The sequence below is a fragment of the Mytilus edulis genome, chromosome 3, assembly GCF_963676685.1.
Source record: "Mytilus edulis chromosome 3, xbMytEdul2.2, whole genome shotgun sequence".
Classification (NCBI taxonomy): domain Eukaryota; kingdom Metazoa; phylum Mollusca; class Bivalvia; order Mytilida; family Mytilidae; genus Mytilus; species Mytilus edulis.
Genome location: NC_092346.1, coordinates 44191998 through 44210849, shown reverse-complemented (window position 1 = coordinate 44210849; position 18852 = coordinate 44191998). Strand labels below are relative to the sequence as shown.

The 18852-nt window shown below is 30.5% G+C and overlaps 1 protein-coding gene across 2 annotated transcripts in view; it reads right to left on the bottom strand.

Annotated features, from left to right (window-relative positions):
- The window catches only part of LOC139516595 (E3 ubiquitin-protein ligase TRIM9-like), a 64031-nt gene that overhangs the window by 21039 nt on the left and 24140 nt on the right, over positions 1-18852 (bottom strand). For both annotated transcript variants that reach the window (XM_071306787.1, XM_071306788.1), the window contains exon 3: positions 16081-16314. In XM_071306787.1, coding sequence (XP_071162888.1) covers positions 16081-16314 — 234 coding nt within the window. The remainder of the gene's footprint in view (positions 1-16080; positions 16315-18852) is intronic.

Genomic DNA, 18852 nt, shown 5'->3' with positions numbered 1-18852 from the left:
AGTTCAGAGTGATACAAGCTCTCACTGTGAAAAAATATTTAACATTGTTTGACAAAGTTTGGAAAAGACACTGTATATCTCAATGGTGCCTTTAAGAGAGAATGCTAGGGATGGATAGACTGATACAAAGAGGCATTACTACATGTATCTCAATGCCACAATTTTGTTGTTTATCTGTATGAGGTCATAACCTTTAGTAAGATACCTTGTATACAATTTTAAAATTCACTGTGCCTAAGTTTTTGCCTCATTAAAGGCAAAGGCAGACTCAAGGCACACAATAAACCAATTAAACTTTCAAAGTTGAACATAATAGCCAAGTTTTAGTGTAAATTAATGGCTATATTATTTTTTTCTTGATGCTATTTTTTTTTCTTTTTTAATGTCTGTGTTTTTTTAATGATTCTTGCAAGAGCTTGTTTCTTTTCTTTTTAAAACTTAAGCAGACAACCACCTGCTGTATAAAGCTGTGTGAATCATGCTGAGATCAGGGACAGAATACTAATCACCCATTATCTCTTTAACAAGTTAACCTTTAACCTTCATCCATTGTTTAATGTCTGCTGTGGGTCATTAAGTAAATATTCAATAATATCCAATGGCTCTTTAAGGGGATTCATTTAACTTTTGATTGGACAATTTAATACCAGCTTGCTCCTTACTTCCCTGCAAAAAACTGTCCTGGGAGTAATAGTGCATCTGGCCAATGTCTAATAATAAGATCATAAGGCAAGTGCACTCTACAGAAAAGAAACTTTTCTCTTTACACTTTATGATTATGTGCATTATTGCACTAAATGGGGTATGATATAACCTTCTTTCATCTCTATGACTAAATTAATTTTGTTTTTGTGTGCGGCTTCAAAGTCCTATGTGTATATGGGAGTGGACAAAACAGTTCATCAAATGGTACTTTATATAACCAGAAACCTTTAACTAGTCTCTATTTTGGGAAATGCATGATGGAGAAAAAAATACAAATTGACTCTAATTCTCAATTAATCTTGGAATAAATAAGTTCATAATTAATCAATTTGTGTTTCAAAATTTCATATTTCTCTGACAGTGTGTTCCACAATAGATTATAGCTTTTCTATTTCTTTCCTTTTTTTAAGATGTTGAGACATCTATTCAGCACAGTCAAAGACATGAATGCAAGCAACTATATGTCACCATAAGGCCTTCAACAATGAGTAAATCTGTAATAAACAAATCAGCTATACAAGGCCTTGAGATGACAAAATGTGGAATAATTCAAATGAGGAATATCCATCGCCTAATTTATGATAAAACAGTAATGAAAAGCAAATATGACAGACAGCAACCAGTGATTAAACATGCTTCACTGTTTCATGTAATTCAAACCTGGAGCAGAGTACCTGAAGCTGTTTGCTTAGGAAACACAGAGATCAAACACAGCTTATTTTTCAACAAACATCAGTTTTAATGATAAAGTTCAAACCATTAAAATCTATAGTATCGATTAGATAAGACAGACTCAGAGGTGCCAGGACTAGCTCTGACAGATGGTCCATGTAAACTTAATAGCAACAAATCACTGGCACAATCCATTAAATCTTAAGCTTGGCAAGATTTGTTTTCATTACAAATAAAATTTATTATTTCAATAAATCTTTTGAATGAAAACTACTAATATGTAAATATACGAAGTATTTTACAAAAAATATTATTGGTTTTGTTGCTAGGATAGTCACAATATCTTAGATCAATCCTCTTTTAACAGGTTTTTTTCTTCCAATCTTCAAGATGAAGAACTCAATATATTATACAAATTTTCTTAACATTTCTTTGATGACTATTTTTTTAATTAATAATATTTCAAATGGAAGACAAATGAAAGACTTGAAAAGAATTGTTCAAAAGCAGAACTTCAAAGATACAGTTAAAGTGTCAAGAAAGGAAGCTTAAAGGAAGAGTATGAAGATTGGAGGAAAACAATAGCTATTGAAAAAGCTGACAGGTCAAAAGCCGGAAGAAGTAAAGAAAAGAACATAGCTTGAAGTGACAGTGTTTAGATGGATAGTGAATTGTGAGTATAAACAGTGGTGAACTAAACATAACAAAGCTATAAACAGGAAAAAGTTAAGAGATGAAAGTGGCAGCTGATTATTTGAAATTCAAACCATTTCAAGGATATCTAAGATTTCATGTTTGTCATCTCTCAAAAATCTCGCTTTTTATGGTTTCATTTAGTTAATATTCTACCTTTTATAATTTTGACGAGGTAATATAAAGATCACTCACTGAAAAGGCTAATTTGAAAAAGGGAGCAAAGAGGAGAAAATTGTGATCTTTTAAAATCACTATTTCATCTTTAACCAAGTATTTTATATATAATAATCTTCTTATAATTTATATACAGTACTATAAATAATAAACATTAAATTATAATAAAACAATTATCTGTTGATAAGCACTCTCTCTAAATGTCTGAAGTAGTCAATAAATAAGACATATTCAGCCATCTGGCCTCTCTCACACTTTGATAACAGTGGTCAGTTTGAGACAAATTACTGGCCATTTTCTTTGACAGGAAAAGTCATTCTTCACAATAAGATGACACTCTCAGGGAGATCTGCCTTATTATCAACCTATAAAATCCACTGCAATTAGCTCATTGATCAAATATTTAATCTAAAGCATGTAAAAGATCAGAATACTCCATTTTGTATGGATAAAAATAACTCATTTCAAAAGATGCTGTCAAAATGTTTGATTTGAAAGCCCACCATGATGAATAGTGTAAAACTATGAGAAAAAGATATAAAATTTATTTGTATTTTATTGGTACTATATATTTGTATGACAAATTAATATGTTTCTACTTATCTATACACATTAATCAATGTCAAAAATCAACTATCATCAATGATATAAAAATCTATCAAAATATACAGTCCATATGGTTTAATAATTTAATTTATTATTTTCAAAGTTCCAACAGTGCAAAGATTATTTAATGAAATATCCATATATGAGGTCATTACCTGTAAAAAAAGAAACCAATGTTAGATTTCCTTCAATTTTTAAATTGAAGAACTCATGAAGGATGAAGATGACGATAAAGCATAATTAGGTGTATTATATGCAGTAACAAATATTACAAGCAAATCAGAAAGAACTGTTACAGGGTGTGAAGTGTCATTAAACAAGTGGTAAAAGCAAGTAATGAAGATACATTTATCAAAGTACATCAGTTTTATTTCTGTTCTTCATCTTCCAACTGTATATTTCATAATACATTGTAATTGATTTATTCCATTGATTGATGGCCGTCAACATCAACACATATAATGCTATCTTTCTGCCAGAATAAATTTTCAACTAACTAAACAAGTCATCTCTTGTTTAAGGAAGCTGGCTTGTCATGTTTTGGATTTTTTGACAGATTTTCGATATCCTCTGGTTTCATCCATTTGAATGCCTTGAAAAAATTTGCCCAGTGACCCCCATTTTTTTTTTTGCTAATCTTTTACATGTATAATGATAAGCCATCTTTAAAAGTCTTATAAATTTTAAATTACTTTTTAAATAGTTTTTGAGAACTAAACTTGTCAATGATAAAGCTATGAAAAGTCAAGAGAGAATAATTTCCCGCCAACATTTCAATGGCTAATACCTCGAAAACAAGCACGGTGACCTATATATAAGTTTTGCTCTTTGGATTCCTTTATTAATCCTCTATCAATATAAACTAGTGTTTTTAAAAGTTCATTAATTTTAAACTGAGAAGCGAACTCCCTTAATGTTATGTGACATATAGTTGAAATAATTTTTAGGCTTTAATATCAAGACATTTCTTTTTTATTCAATGATAACTGATATAGGATTTGAAGTAAGAATAAAGGGGAATGTGGTTACTGAAATTTCAATATAATTGGTTTCGAAATGTAAATCTTTCATTGACATATATTACAGTGTTCTCCCCAGGATTTTTGGATAGCACCAGGGTAACGCGTGTCGAAATGATTTGTACAATATGTTGTGTCGCGTTGCATCGCTTATTTTTTCTTCTTGTTAGTTTTTGTGCCATTACCTTTTTGTCTTTTGTTTTGTTTACTGTGTTATGTAGACTTTGGGTAAAAAAATACTGGTAAAAAAAGTAAATCAAACAGTTAGTATACTTTAATATCTTTTAAGAATAAATAACAGAAAGCACTTTTAGTCTTTAAACTAGTCACTTTTTATACTTTGATCAAGCCAATTTTGTCCTGATACTTGTACATGTAGTTACACTGCACATTCCCCACTTTTGTTAGATTACACCATAACAATTAACTTTTAAACAAGATTAAATTTTAATGCAGAACCTTAAAATAAATTAAATACTATTTTCCATAGCTTTAGACATGATTCTTTTAGACATCAATAAAATTATTATTAGAATCATTATTGTGTTATTTCATGATAGACATGAAAAGTATACTTATATTATCAATGTGAACACTCATGAAAAGTAATCATGTCTGGCTGAGTTGCAATCACTTAAAATTATTTTTTTTTCTTTTAAAATTGAACTTTTTGATACTATTGAGCTGTTGAACCAATGGAAGTACTAAACATGTTTGTTTAAATATACAGCCCTAGCTCAGTAAGCAGACTTATATATGTGGTGGTGTTTAACGACCTTGACTGGCCTTTCAGCCCTCGCACGGTCGGCTCGTGCCCGAAGGCGTTTGGTGAGCTTTAAATATTCTGGAGCCATGGGTCAGGAACAAGTAGTGGAGGTCGCAATATGGAGGCCGCCATCTTGGTTTTGGTGAGTTGTTTTTGGTTTTTGACTATTTTGTTGTTTATTCTTCACTAACGGCTGCTTTCAGGGCCAGTTTGGTCAGCTTGGCAGCCCGCTAGCCTCGATGATGGAGTACTGGTAGATGATCTCGGACGTAGTTCGAAAGATGACAGGAAGCATTATCAGGACCAAAGCCGTGAGGCAGTGAAATGAAGGTCGTATCACCCAACAGCCTAGGATACAGCCCTCGGACGTTAATCGGCATAACACTCCCCATAATACAATGGTTTTGGAGTGCATGTTAACGCGGGTACGCCAACCGCTACGTCTATCTGTACGGCATGGATCGGTTTCTGTCATCTTAAGTAGTAAGTCGTTGATATCTAACTGTAAACCCTCATCGAAGATAGCGGGTAAAGGAGAGCTGGCCCAGCACGTCCGTTCAGCTGTAATGACTGAGACGTGACTGTCCAATGGATTGAAGCAGACTTAGATTGATATGCTACCTATTTAATACAATATGTCTGTGCTTTAATTAAAGTATGATTGTCAAACATAATTTGCAATATATTTTTGTTGGTATGTTCAAAGAAAGTTTTTATCCTTTAGGTAACATCCTTATATAATTTTGCATTCAATTTGTACTTTATTTCCATATTAAAATGATGGATAATATTTTAGGAGCACATTTTTGTAATAAGCTAAATCAGGGGAAGTAAGTCAAGTTTAAAATTTAAAAATACGCAAATAATTTATGACCAAAGGCAGAAGTAATAGAGTTAATTAACAAATGTCTGCTTGTCCCTCAAAAGTCTTTGATCATTAAGTTATGATCTCTTAATCAATTAAAACACAAGAATTAGGTACATGGATTAAATCCAATCATCAAGGTTAACCTCAAAAGGTAAATCGATCACGTGGTGTAAACAATCTTTGTTGTCAGAACTGGATTGAACCGGTTTGAACTGGTCAATTTTCATCTGAAATTTTTAAAATACCCCACGGAAAGGTTTACCGATTTATGATTTCTTTTACCGAAAATTTTAGCACCACGGTGAAAAAATATACATCGCGGCAAGAACGATACCACCACGGTAGAAAATTATACATCGCGGGCCCGCGGTCCTTTAAAGTCCTGGGGAGAACACTGAATTATAAAGTCAGAATTAAAGACCAGGGACAAATAAAATTCCTACAAATCACAAAAATGTTTAATCCCTGTATTCTCAAGTTTGGTATTTTATCAAAATTCATTGTTGTAATTAAAACATCAAATTTCATGAGATTGGTATACCTTACAAATTAAAGCAAATATAGAGTACTATCCAAGTACAAATGCTCCCACGTAACTAAAACAATGAATATAAATGGTAATAAAATTAGCCAATGAATGCTCCCACTACCTAAAACAATGAATATAAATGGCAATAAAATTAGCCAATGAATACTCCCACTACCTAAAACAATGAATATAAATGGCAATAAAATTAGCCAATGAAGGAGATAAAATAGCCAGTCTTTCCTGGGCATAGACTTGATTGTTTACATAACCTTACCAAGAACTTTCTAGTGGAAACTTCATCAACTTTCTTCCACTAGACCAGTAAATCTAATCTATCATGACAAACATTTAATATCTACCAGACTGGTCAATGTTTCTTCTGACCAAAGCTTGTTTATGTTAGTCTTTCCAAGTTATTTATAAGAAATGTCAGGAGTTTAACAAGCTTCATCTGATGTCTTCATCAGGAAATTTTGCATACTATAATCTTTGATCAAATTTGAATTATAGATCAGATCAAGAGATATTGGATACATACAAATGAGACAAGATTAAACATAGTTTATTATTAATAAAGAAAATACATCTAGGGCAACATAGTCGTTGAATATCCACCTTATTTTCCCCTTTCTTATAACTTAGAGATCAATTCCTCCAGTGTAGGACTTACTTCCCTTTTATTTTTTCCGACCTTCACTTTAATCTTCAGAGTCAAAGAGGGGAATTTCATGGACTTAGTCTTAGTAAACCACATTTTATAATAAGTGTTCAATAAAATTTAAATTTCCTAAATTCATTTTATCAAAATTTGTCAAAAACCACAAAATCTATAAATCTCAGGAAATATATTCTAACAAAAACTAATGAATCAACTGTAAATAGATTTTAGTGCATGTATTTTTACTGCTTTTATTTATGACAGAATTCTGCAAGAATAAAATCTAATGAAACACTTTTATAGAACTATCTTATTGATTTGACTGTCCTGTTGTAGTTCCTTCAAACAGATTGACAGAGAAACATGCCGCATATTGAAATTACATCAACAGAAGTATTCAGATAAGATGATTTCTTCAATAGAAACTTTTATATTCTTTGAAATCAAATAGTGTTTCCTTGTCAACTGTAAAGTTGTCTTTTATCCTCGAAAACTGTAATATTTGATTTACTTTAAATTCTTTTAAAATTCCTTTACAAATTCGTCTTCAAATATTTTGATTACCAAAGCAGAGGATGAATAATCAACAAATGGGAAACAATTTTATTGATGGGACAAATATTGAATTTCTTGGTTCTTAAATCTGTTTTTGTCACCATTTTAACTGTTTTAGGTCAGCAGCGCCAAGTATGAGTAATACTACGGGAGTCTTAATTAAAATGATAACCATTTAACGATTTAATGTCACGTCTTTTTAAAGTGTCATCTGTTGCTACACTTGACTGGTAGCCATCTCTTTTAATTTTTTTTAATCAAAATAATTATTAGCAATTTTAGTTTTTTGTGTGAGGTCATTTGGGAAATTTGACGAGATGGCAAACTATGAGAGCAACCACAACTTTTTCTATGCTTATTTGCCAGTTTCTATAGACATTTCATGCATTGTTAAAAACCACATTGTGCTGATCAGTTAAAGTCTGTCTGATTGACATTCAATCCATATCTCAATTTATTCATATGGAATTAAATTAAAACTTTGTATAAAAATTTTGAAGAAAAAATGCTTTTACATTGTAAGATAGGAGGAGTATGTTGTTTAGCTACAACCCTTTCATGCTTATTTTTAAAAAACTTTATCTCCGATGTGAGTTCAATCATGTTTTTTCCAGGTTAGATAGGAATCAACAGGTCAAGATTTTCTTGAATGTTTTTTATGCCAATTTTAGGCTTTTAATGGGAATGCATGTCCACATAGTCGATGATTTGTTTCAGTGTTCTGCCACCAAACATAGAAGCTTTAATGAAGGAAATACACTCAACAACATGGTAGTGTAAATCATAATAGCTCAACTTATCCAGTAAATTTCAATTTAAGAAAAATACAAAGATTTTCTTCATATATATAAAATTAGAAAATTTTACAAAACTTGAAAAAAACAAAGACTTTTGAATGTAACGGGTATCATTTTGTGGGCGAAGGGCATACAGAACATTTGGATATCAAACAGATTTTACAGTACATCAAATGCAATCAAATTGGATTCAGTCATCAGCAAAGTCTATTGATTAGATTTGATTAGAGATGTAAATGTTGTCAATTTTCTTCAGCAATCATTACAGGGTTCACTTAGGCTAATATTCTGAACATCAAACACAAATAGACAGAAACCCTGCCTTGTCATACTGAAAAAACGTCTTGCTTCAAACATTTAATATGCCGCTAAATATATTGTAATGTTCCGTCAATCTCGATTCAATCTACTTTCCTCTTAACATCAATGCAAAGTTATAGTTTGGAACAAATTAGATATTTTTCTTATCAAACTTTAAAGACTATCTTAAAATATATGTCATCTTTTAGAAGTGAGATGATATAGAAAGCTATATGTACGTCTTTGTACCATCAAATCAGTGGTTTATTTTCAAAATAATTATGGCTTAATTTTTTTTAATGGAATCCCTGAAATGTTAAACAAATTTTGCCATACTTATGAAAATTGTGCAAACAACAATACCATTTAATTTGATTTCTCTACTTACTTAAGTATAGTTTTACCTATACAATTCATAATGTGAGTTTTAGCTATTGTTGTGAGCATTCAGTCAAATGTTTTTGGCAATTACAAAACATTAAATTCTATTTTTGAATTTATAACATATTTTATAATAAAAATAACAATACTTAATCTTGATAATTATCTGTTCCGATGCAGATAACATATATACTAGTAAATGAAACCTGTTACTGGATTATATTGGTATCTAGTATTAAATAAACATGCTGGTGTTTGTTTGAAAAAGATGCATCTCTAATGCCAAATTTATCAAGTTGAAAACAAAAAATATGTTGTTGTCCCTACCGATAAAAACTTTTTTTTCATTTTTAACAAGCAATTAATTCTTTTTCATATTCAAACAGTATAAAATATCTCATCATAGATACCGGGACTAAATTTTGTATATACGCCAGACACGCGTTTTGTCTACAAAAGACTCATCAGTGACGCTCGAATCCAAAAAAGTTAAAAAGGCCAATAAAGTACGAAGTTGAAGAGCATTGTTCTCTAGGAAAAAATCTCAAAATTTCACTTTTTTTTAATTTTTGAAATATATCATCATTGCTATTATCCTGAATGAATATGCATGAAATATTTGACACTGGACATTCATCAAAACATAATCAATCAATCAATCAATGTTTCAATTTTAATGTTTTTCCAATATGATCCTGTGAGAACAGTCCATACTATCATAGTATTTCTGGAAGTAATTCAGAAGCTAGAATGACTAAAAGAAAATAATTACAATCACAGTGGAAGTGTTTTCTGTCTCAAGAATTCTTGGACAATCAAACACAGCTGGGTGGGAGGACAAGAACAAAACAAATAAATTTCTAATAGCTTGGAGGTACACCAATCTGCTATAAATCACAGAAGAATGCAGCAATTAGAGAAATATGACAATGTGTTGGTGCCAAACGATCAATAAAACAGAGACTGACAGACTGGACACTCTGTTGTGGTCATTGATGTATTGGACTTTTAATTGACCCATGGTCAATGAAGATAAACATCAAATGTTTTTGTCTCACTGAACAAAGGAATTCACAGGAATATCCATTGTATGATTAAGTAGATAAGGATATGACTCAGGTCGAACATCATAAGATATAAAATAAGTGAAGTACTATTCAAATGTACTAGTTTTGATTGAAACTGAATGTATTGTTATCAATTATATCAAATTTAAATTCCATACTCTAAGAAATAGTCCAATCTAGTTCTTATCCTGGATCCTATGGCTATTTGAACAACCCATCTTTCAATGTCTATACCTTTCAACAACCAAATTGTCAATATTTTATCTATAACATATATCAATATTTCATCTTAAAACAACCCTAAGAAAACATTGAAATGTTATTTTAAAGAAAGTAGAACAATTGAATACACATAATTTGAATATTAACTGATAGATGAGGTCAAGTTCAAGATATACCCAGGAAGGAATAGCAAAGCACAATATTTATTGTATAACTTAAGCACATACTATTTGAGAACCTGTGTGTGTGGCATATCTCACAGGGGACTTCATTTGTCATGTTGAAAACAAAATGTGTTACCTTTCGTCAAAACTGTACTTCCATGCCATAAACAATTGAACAATTTTACAAGTCTTTTTCAATTCTTCTTCAATTGGCATTTTCTTTAGCTAACTTTACTTAAAATTTATTAAAGGTCCACAAAAAACAAACTTAAAGGATAGTCTTAAAATGTAATGGACTTAAGCCATAAAGTTTAATGGGCCCCCAAAAAAATATGGATTGATTGATTGCCTAATTAAAAATCAAACTCAATAATTTCAACTACAGTGGATTCATTAGTTGTCCTAATTCCACGATAATAGGTACCCACGAAAATAACGGAATTCACAGTATATCTTGTTTGAGACAAAACTTGAGCACAGCGCAACATACCGTCATCCTTTTACTTTATTCTCATACTTAAAAGTATTTCTGTAATATTGGCTATTATATATTGATAAATATTATTAATTACAGAAAAACAATCAATCAATTACTAGAGACAACTTTTATTAAATAAAAGCTTAAAATAGAACAAAAATCCTAGAATAAGAAGCAATGAAAAACAACTGTACTTTACCAAAGCAATAAATCACAAAAGAAGGGAGCTTTGATAGCCATAAAAATAAAACTACAGTCTCCAACTCCACAATAACTGCAGGATATCTCAATTAAAATGTGGACATAGAACTCAAGACAAAAACTAATAAAAGCAGTCACCCTGGAGGTGGAACAATCATCTATAAATCATTACAGAATGCCATCTTTAGAAACAATATGACAGCCAGATACTTGATGCAGCCATGGTCAGGGTGCCAGACAGACTGGACAAATATATAAAAAGAGGTCACTTATTAATTACTGGTCAGAGGCTGACCATGATCAAAGAGAATAAACATCACAAGAATGATTATTTTTTTATCTTCAAGCCTACTGAACAATGTGATTTATAGAACTGACCATTGTGGCTGAATAGATTAGGGCTCATTGTAACTTAGCTAGAACCTTAAGAGTTGGCTTCAGGTCATCTTTCATCTGTCAAGCTTTATTTATTTTACTGATAACAGGAACTATTTTTTTCCCAAAGAAAATTCTTTTCATCATTGTCTTTGTAATAAAGAAATCTTTTATATTCCCATGGGGATGAGGGCCATTTAATTTTAATATGTTCCCATTAATAAATGTCAAATGAACAAATATGATTCTTATCTTAGACACTCTACTAACAATGAACAACAAGAAGTACCCTTAAAAAAATCCAGAGTCTATTAAAAAAATAAATCAAGAATTTAATTAAATTTCTTCTTTTTAATCTTACAGAAATCACAATACAAGTATATCTTATATTGAACGGTTTTTGAACCTAAAGTTTTTTGTACAAATATATTACTTTAAGACTCAAATCAATATAAAACCTTATGAAATAGAAAGAAGTTGTAATGTTACTCTATAGTATTAAGGATTGTTTTTTTAATTTTGACAAAAACATATTTTCCTAAAAAAAAAAAATTATATACCGTACCAAATTAAAAATACCATTTTAGAAAAGATGTTCTATATTTGTAGAATACTTAATATTTCTAATTATGACAACAACCATTAATTCATTTAAAACAATGCTAATAATGTTCTATTCTAAGTGCATAAGTGCATTTGTATAAATATAGATTGTATTATGGATCGGTAAAGTCTCTCATAACTCTTTTAAGAGTGGCTCTTTTATAAATCATTTTGTAATATTATAGTATTTTGTATAAGCAGTAGTTTTAAAACAGCTTGAGAGTTTAATCAAGTTATCCTCTCATCTTACCCGCTGTCTTGGGTTGCCTTTTTACACAATCACAAGGGACAGAGAACGACAATGAATTTAAGATGTCATAATTGAGTTTTAACATTGAAAAGAGCTGAGGACAACCCCACACTGTTCTTACACAAAGGCAAGGTCACATATCAGCTAAGAAATTTGAAGTTCTTTTTACAAACATAGTAAAAGGTCTTTCAATCTCTGAATATCAGAGGACAACAAAACAAGTGACACAACGTTTATGAAAAACAATCGGCTTTTAAAAGAACAGTATAAGTTAGGAAAGAAGTAAAGAAAAGCAATTACAAGGATTTAATGTCATAAATCTTACAATGTAGTAATATTGCCTTTTTTAAACAGCGCTTGTCATATCCAGCAAAAGTAAAACTTGTAATTTCCTGGTCCATATCAGAAAGCCATCAACGTAATCATCTAACAGGCCTTATATTTACAGTCGAATAACCTAATATGACTACGATTGTTGCTGATAAATCACAAAACATCACATTCATAATGGTGATTTATTTCTCCGCCATAAATTTTTTATTCCTATAAATGCATATAATATTATATGCATCAGCAATCAAAACAATTAAAAGGAGAAAACGATACAAAAACCAGTATGGATATTAAGCTGACAAATTATTTTATCATTTAGAAATTCTTCTCCCCAGGGAAGCTGTTTCTTTTCATTTTTATGAAAAATGATTAAATGGAAAAACATAAAGCTGAGACAATTCTTGTCAACTGAAAGCAGCAGACATTTGATATCATCTGAAAGGGAATAATTTCTTGTTGCAGTAATGAACTTTATCAGGGTGTCTGGGTATCAACAAAAGATAGCCCTATAATTAAAACGTTTGAAGTCCTTACATAATCAAATCATCAATCAGAGAAATACATCTGAGTGAATACCATTAAAGACATTATGTTGAGGAATTAAATATAATTAATCAGAGCAGCACCTGATGCAAATAATTATTTCTTTTCTGCTGTTGTCTTTATGGCATTTTGATCAGATACCAAAAAGTAGTTAGTACACCAAAACAGTTATTATTTTTAACAAGGGAATATGGTTAATTATGCAAACAACCTGAGAATTTCTATAGTATAAATATTGGAAAATACCTGATGCCTTATCAAATTATTTTTTTGAATTTGCATTGTTAATGGATAAAAACATTAAAAGTAATGCAATGCAAACTGGTCATTAATTATTCATTTTTCTTCTTTATTTCCTTACATGACAATGAAATCTTATGTCATTGTGATAAAAAGAATCTTGGAAACTTAAGACATCAATGAAAATTTATCCATTTTTCAATAAAACATTGCTGTTGGAAATTGTTTGATTTGTACTATCATATATTTTCATACTTTGAAAGCTTAAGAGCATGGGTAAAATAGATAGAATTTGTTTGAGAAAAAAAACTTCTATAAAATTGATTGATTGAAAGATGTAACATCTTTGCACAAAAAAAAACATGCGTCTGGATTAATTTGTCATCAATTTGTTCAATTGCAATGTTTCAAATCATAAAAAAAATCCTATACTGATTAACCAAAAGTGCCTTGCCTGATGTGGTTGCAACCTCTGATTTAGAGCAATTAAATAATTCTATGAACTGGAAATTTTAAATACATTTTCTAATTTTCTAAACTTTAACCTGAACCGGTAACTTTATATAGTCAACTTCTATTCCTTCGTAAAAAAGATAATGACAAATTTAATTTCAAATGTTTCTAGAATGAAAATATGCATAGATAGATGCAGTATTCAAATGTATTTCTGGTGGATTTAATTTATTATATTGAAAACATTCAATAATTTTGACCTCACCATAATTCAGATTTCATGCTTATTTTACAATATTAAAATAACACCTTCATTTTGCCAAAATTAAGGAAATAAAACAAATTAAATTTGTTTGTATTGACATCAATATTCAATGCACCCCATTGATATAAACTTGATCTGAGGAAACAGTCGGTATTTTTAGTTTTCCCACTTTTTTATGTCAGTAAACAAAAGTTGATACTCTTGAATAAAAATTATTTTATTATTTTTATTTTCTAAAATTCTCAGTAGCCAGTGGTTGCTATATTAATGTTTCCAATAATGATCATTATCGTTGATTTCCTGTGATGTTGACCATAAAATGTAAACATTTGTTGTTGTTTTTGATAGACATTTACACCTACTCTATTACACCTGACCACATCAGCTGATCTCTACCTGGGTGTTCTCATCCCCTGTATCAAGCAAAGATCTGTCTGACAACCTACTACACCATGTAAAACACTGATAGATACATCATCAACATCTGAAATAATATTTTGACATAGCCTCTTCTATTTTTAATGAAAAAGCCTGCATAGTTTCTTTCACTTTGTTAAATATTAGAAGATAGTTTTGCACTAGTAAAACACAGACTGTCAAAACAAATTAGATAGGAAGTGTCAGTGGTCAACATCAAACCCTACTCATCTAAGAATGCTTCACAAGGAAAAAACTGTTTGCATGTTTATTGAACAGACACCTAGCGTGTATACAGGTTTACATGCACTATTTTTGCACTTTATATTATGCAATGAATCACCTCACCTGGTGCCATATTGTAAATGTTCAAATAATCGTCAAGAAAAAACAAACATCAATTATATGATCAGGAAACAGTTGCAAGTTTGTCAAACAAAGCATATCATAACTTGTGTAGGTAAATATAATTAAGGTGAAACAAGGCATATCATGATTATAAAATGTTCTTTTTTTACAAAATCTGTTACAGGAAATTATAAATGATCAAACAATAAACAGACTAAAACAAATATCCATGTTTGCATCAGGAAACTAGTAGAAAGTTTATGTACATCAATATAAAATGAAATTTCTTTAACGAATCCTCAACTGAAAAAGACACTGTCAACAAAGAGGTTGTGAAATTGAATCAAACATGAGGCAGGTGCGTTTGACTCCAATGTTAACAGACTATGACTGACAGAGGGCCAAATTGGTTCTCTTTCACTTTCACCACCAATAAAAACTGACCACCACAGAATAGTTAATAGTGCTGAAAGGGGCATAAAAACACCAATCAATCAATCAATGTTAACAAAACAATTGTTTTCTCCTCTCCCTTTATCATCGTCTCTTTCTTTCTGATTTCAATTTTCTGTTCCAATTACTCCTTCCATTTTTGTCTTTTTCTTTATTTTTTTCTTTATTTTTACAGTTTGTCCACCTCCCCTTTTATATTTACCATCAGTCAGACAGTCTCACGTTACCTTATTTACCCTTTTATCTACCATGGATAGGTAGAGCACTTGGGGACACCACATATACAAATAATATGAAAGGTTAACCTTGGTCAGAAAGGTAACTAAAGGAGTATAATACAAGGTACAAAAAATACTAATAGAAAATATACATTTACTGAATGTATCACTATATAGTAGTACATGCATGAACAAATCCATACCAATAATTGTCAGAATCAAGCAACAAAAATATTTTGATGAACTGATTAATGGGGTTTTGGAATGCAATTAAAATAAATGTTTGATACATATCATTACTGGACATGGCTTTCAGGTGATTTAAAAGAAATGAAGTGTTTACAATCCAAAAAACTCTCAGCTTTACATGGACATTATATATGGCCAGAAGGCCAGTCTTGTCAACAATAATTAACATGGTCAATCATTTAAAGTGACAAATTTACCTTGCTTGACCTGCTCATATCCTGAGAAAAAGGGAAGTGATATAGCCTAAGAAATCATATATTAAACAGATGTAGCTAATGTTTCAACAACACAACATCTGTAGTACAAAATACAGTGGTTTCATTTATTTATGTGACTACCAATTTATAGGATATTTTGGGAAAAATTAAATTTCTAAGCTTGAAAGTAACCAACATGTCAGAATTATTCTGGTAAAGTCCTCAATAGTTACCATTAATGCAAAAAGTAGCTAAATTATCACAGTGTTTGAACTTACCTGCAAAAATGAAGCAGGGTCTCCTTCTTTTAGCACTTCAATACAGAAATGTAACAGTCCAGTTGTCTTTTGTAATAGTGAGGTACAGTGTGTTACTTGTTCTTTTAGTACTCTGACTTTCATCTCTCTTTCTTGATGTACATTTTCAATCAACTCCAACTTCCTTTTCTTTAAAGATTCTATTAAAGCATCACACTGGGCAACAACTCGGGCTTCAAATTCAGTACAATTGCCCTACAAAAATTAAAAAAAAATAATTCTAGAAAATTCATGTGCATTATTTTTGTTTTACTTTCAATGAACTAAAATTCACATCTTGTAATTTAGGTATAAAAGAAAGATGTTGGATATACATGTACACAACAATTATGAGTGGTTTTGCTTATGTCTGCATACAACCTTACAGAAAATGTGTAATTCAATGAATATTTAAATTTGTGGTTTATCTGTACTCACGAAATCCACAAAAATTGGTACCACAGTATTCAAATTCTGAATTTTTAGGTCAACCTTGTCTTTTGTCATATATACATATAGCATTTTGTTGTTTGAAGAATTAGTGTCTGATTGCACATCTTCAGTGGTCTGTTCAAATCTAGGTTCAAATGATTCACCATTTTTTAGAAATATATAATTAAAGCCTTGACATTGAATAGACATGAATGACACTTGTCCATTATTATCAACTGTATGTTAAGCTCCGTAAAGCTCCTCATATTTTGTGTCTTGTGGTTGCTGTCTCAGTGACATTAACACTAAATTTCATTTCATATCAGATTAGGATCAATTGCAGTGGAGTCAAGAATAATGAAATGTTTGTAGTAGAGATGCACTACTGTTATCGTTTCAAAATGTCACTTTAAAACCGCATTGGTTTTTTTTTCAACTTTGATCAAAAACATGTATCTTTCAGGTCAACCCATACAAACAATAAATCTTATTTTACAGAAATTTTGTCTATGCACGACCACAAAAACAAAATTAATTACAGCATATCTAGAAACCTAAACCTGTTTTCTTGACACAATATGCACCAAGACTAATAGACATTCTACACAGAACCCATTCAATATGTATAAGATTTCGAACCTTAATCAAATATAAAGGCTGAAAATAAGTTTTATTATGACATATCAGCAACTAGCTGCATACAATATTGATACATGATAACAAAACATGAGGAAAGTAAAAGTAACCTATTAACATTGTGGCAGATAAATTTTCTTATGCAAATATATCACTTTCCCTTGAGTTTTAAAATTAATCAAATCTGGATTTTTTATATGTTTTCATTGAAATAGTTTTTTATAGAACATATCTGATATTGAAACAATATATCATTCTCCATTTATACCCTTTATCTATAAATAATAGTAAAACCATTTCAAAAGGATATTGTTTTGTATATTATGGACCAACAATATAGAGATAGATTTGGATTTACTTTAAACTGTTCAATTTTGATATTAGTTTTGGGGTGTTCACCTCAATTTTAACAAATAAAGTTCCTTTCCAGTTTCTGACACTAAAAAATACTGTTGTCCTGTGATTTCTTACTTCAGGAAGGGACTTTTATGTCTTCAAGCTAGTCCTTACTTTTTTTTATTGGACCAATTAATTGAATTATTTTCATTTTAACAGAAATACTTTATTATTGACATTTCTTTCTTATTATAACTGCTAACCCTAACCCTGATTTCAACTGTTTCCTTACGTCAGCTCGTAACATTTAAGTGTCAAATCCTAATTTGAATCGTCATCATACAGCTGATAAAATAATATCAATTAGTAAAAGTTTTACTGATTCTAAATTGTCATATCAACCCACTAGTTTCATTAGTATATGTATACCATGATTTTTTTTGTCATAGAATATTGGTTTTATAGCATATAGAAACTCATAGAATCTATTCATCAATCACTCAAATACTTCAGTTTCGCTAATACTCCATTAAACTATATTTCGCTTAATTTTTCAGATCAATCAATAACACCTAGAGACACATTCAGAAAAGCAGAGCAACCACCAATTATCGCACATTTAAGTAACCTTAAAACGGATATGGCAAGCTTGGATAGAATCAAAGATAGAAAAGGCTAATCTCCCCGCAATAATATTATTCAACTCGGAACAAAAAGTTATTGAATTTAAATTCTTTACTGGTAATTAATCCAATATACAGAATTGCATGTAACCAAGGAAATATCTATTTTCACAAGTTCTATTAGGAAACGCTATGTAAATTGCTACTTTAGAAAATTAAACAATGAAGAAAATAATTTTGCTTATTTACCATGTATAACAGGAGTGACAAGTTTACAATAACATGGTATTAGCAAACAAAGAAACAAAAGTTCACAGTTCTAAAATTGTATGCTGTTGCACAAGAAAATCATTGAAAATACAATGACTGTAGAGCATAAAATTCCATTCAAAATTATTACTTAACTAGCTGAGAATCAAAGACAACACCTATGGCACAGTGAGCAATCTTTCAACAACCCAAGCTAAATACGTACTTTTCTAGCACATCTAATGGGGGAAGAGATATTGTACATCTACTTAAGGTTATGAGAGCACTGCTTGATATTTAACTAAGGCTATTACAAATCAACAATGCTACAAAGTCTACAAAGTCTACAAAGACTCAAATTGCAAAGTTGCACATAATGTTTCAACAATGAACAATGGTCAATAAAAAAAACATTTAAATATAGGGAAATGGAAAATGAAAACCAAAATCTTGCAAAAACGGGGGAAAAATTCTCAAA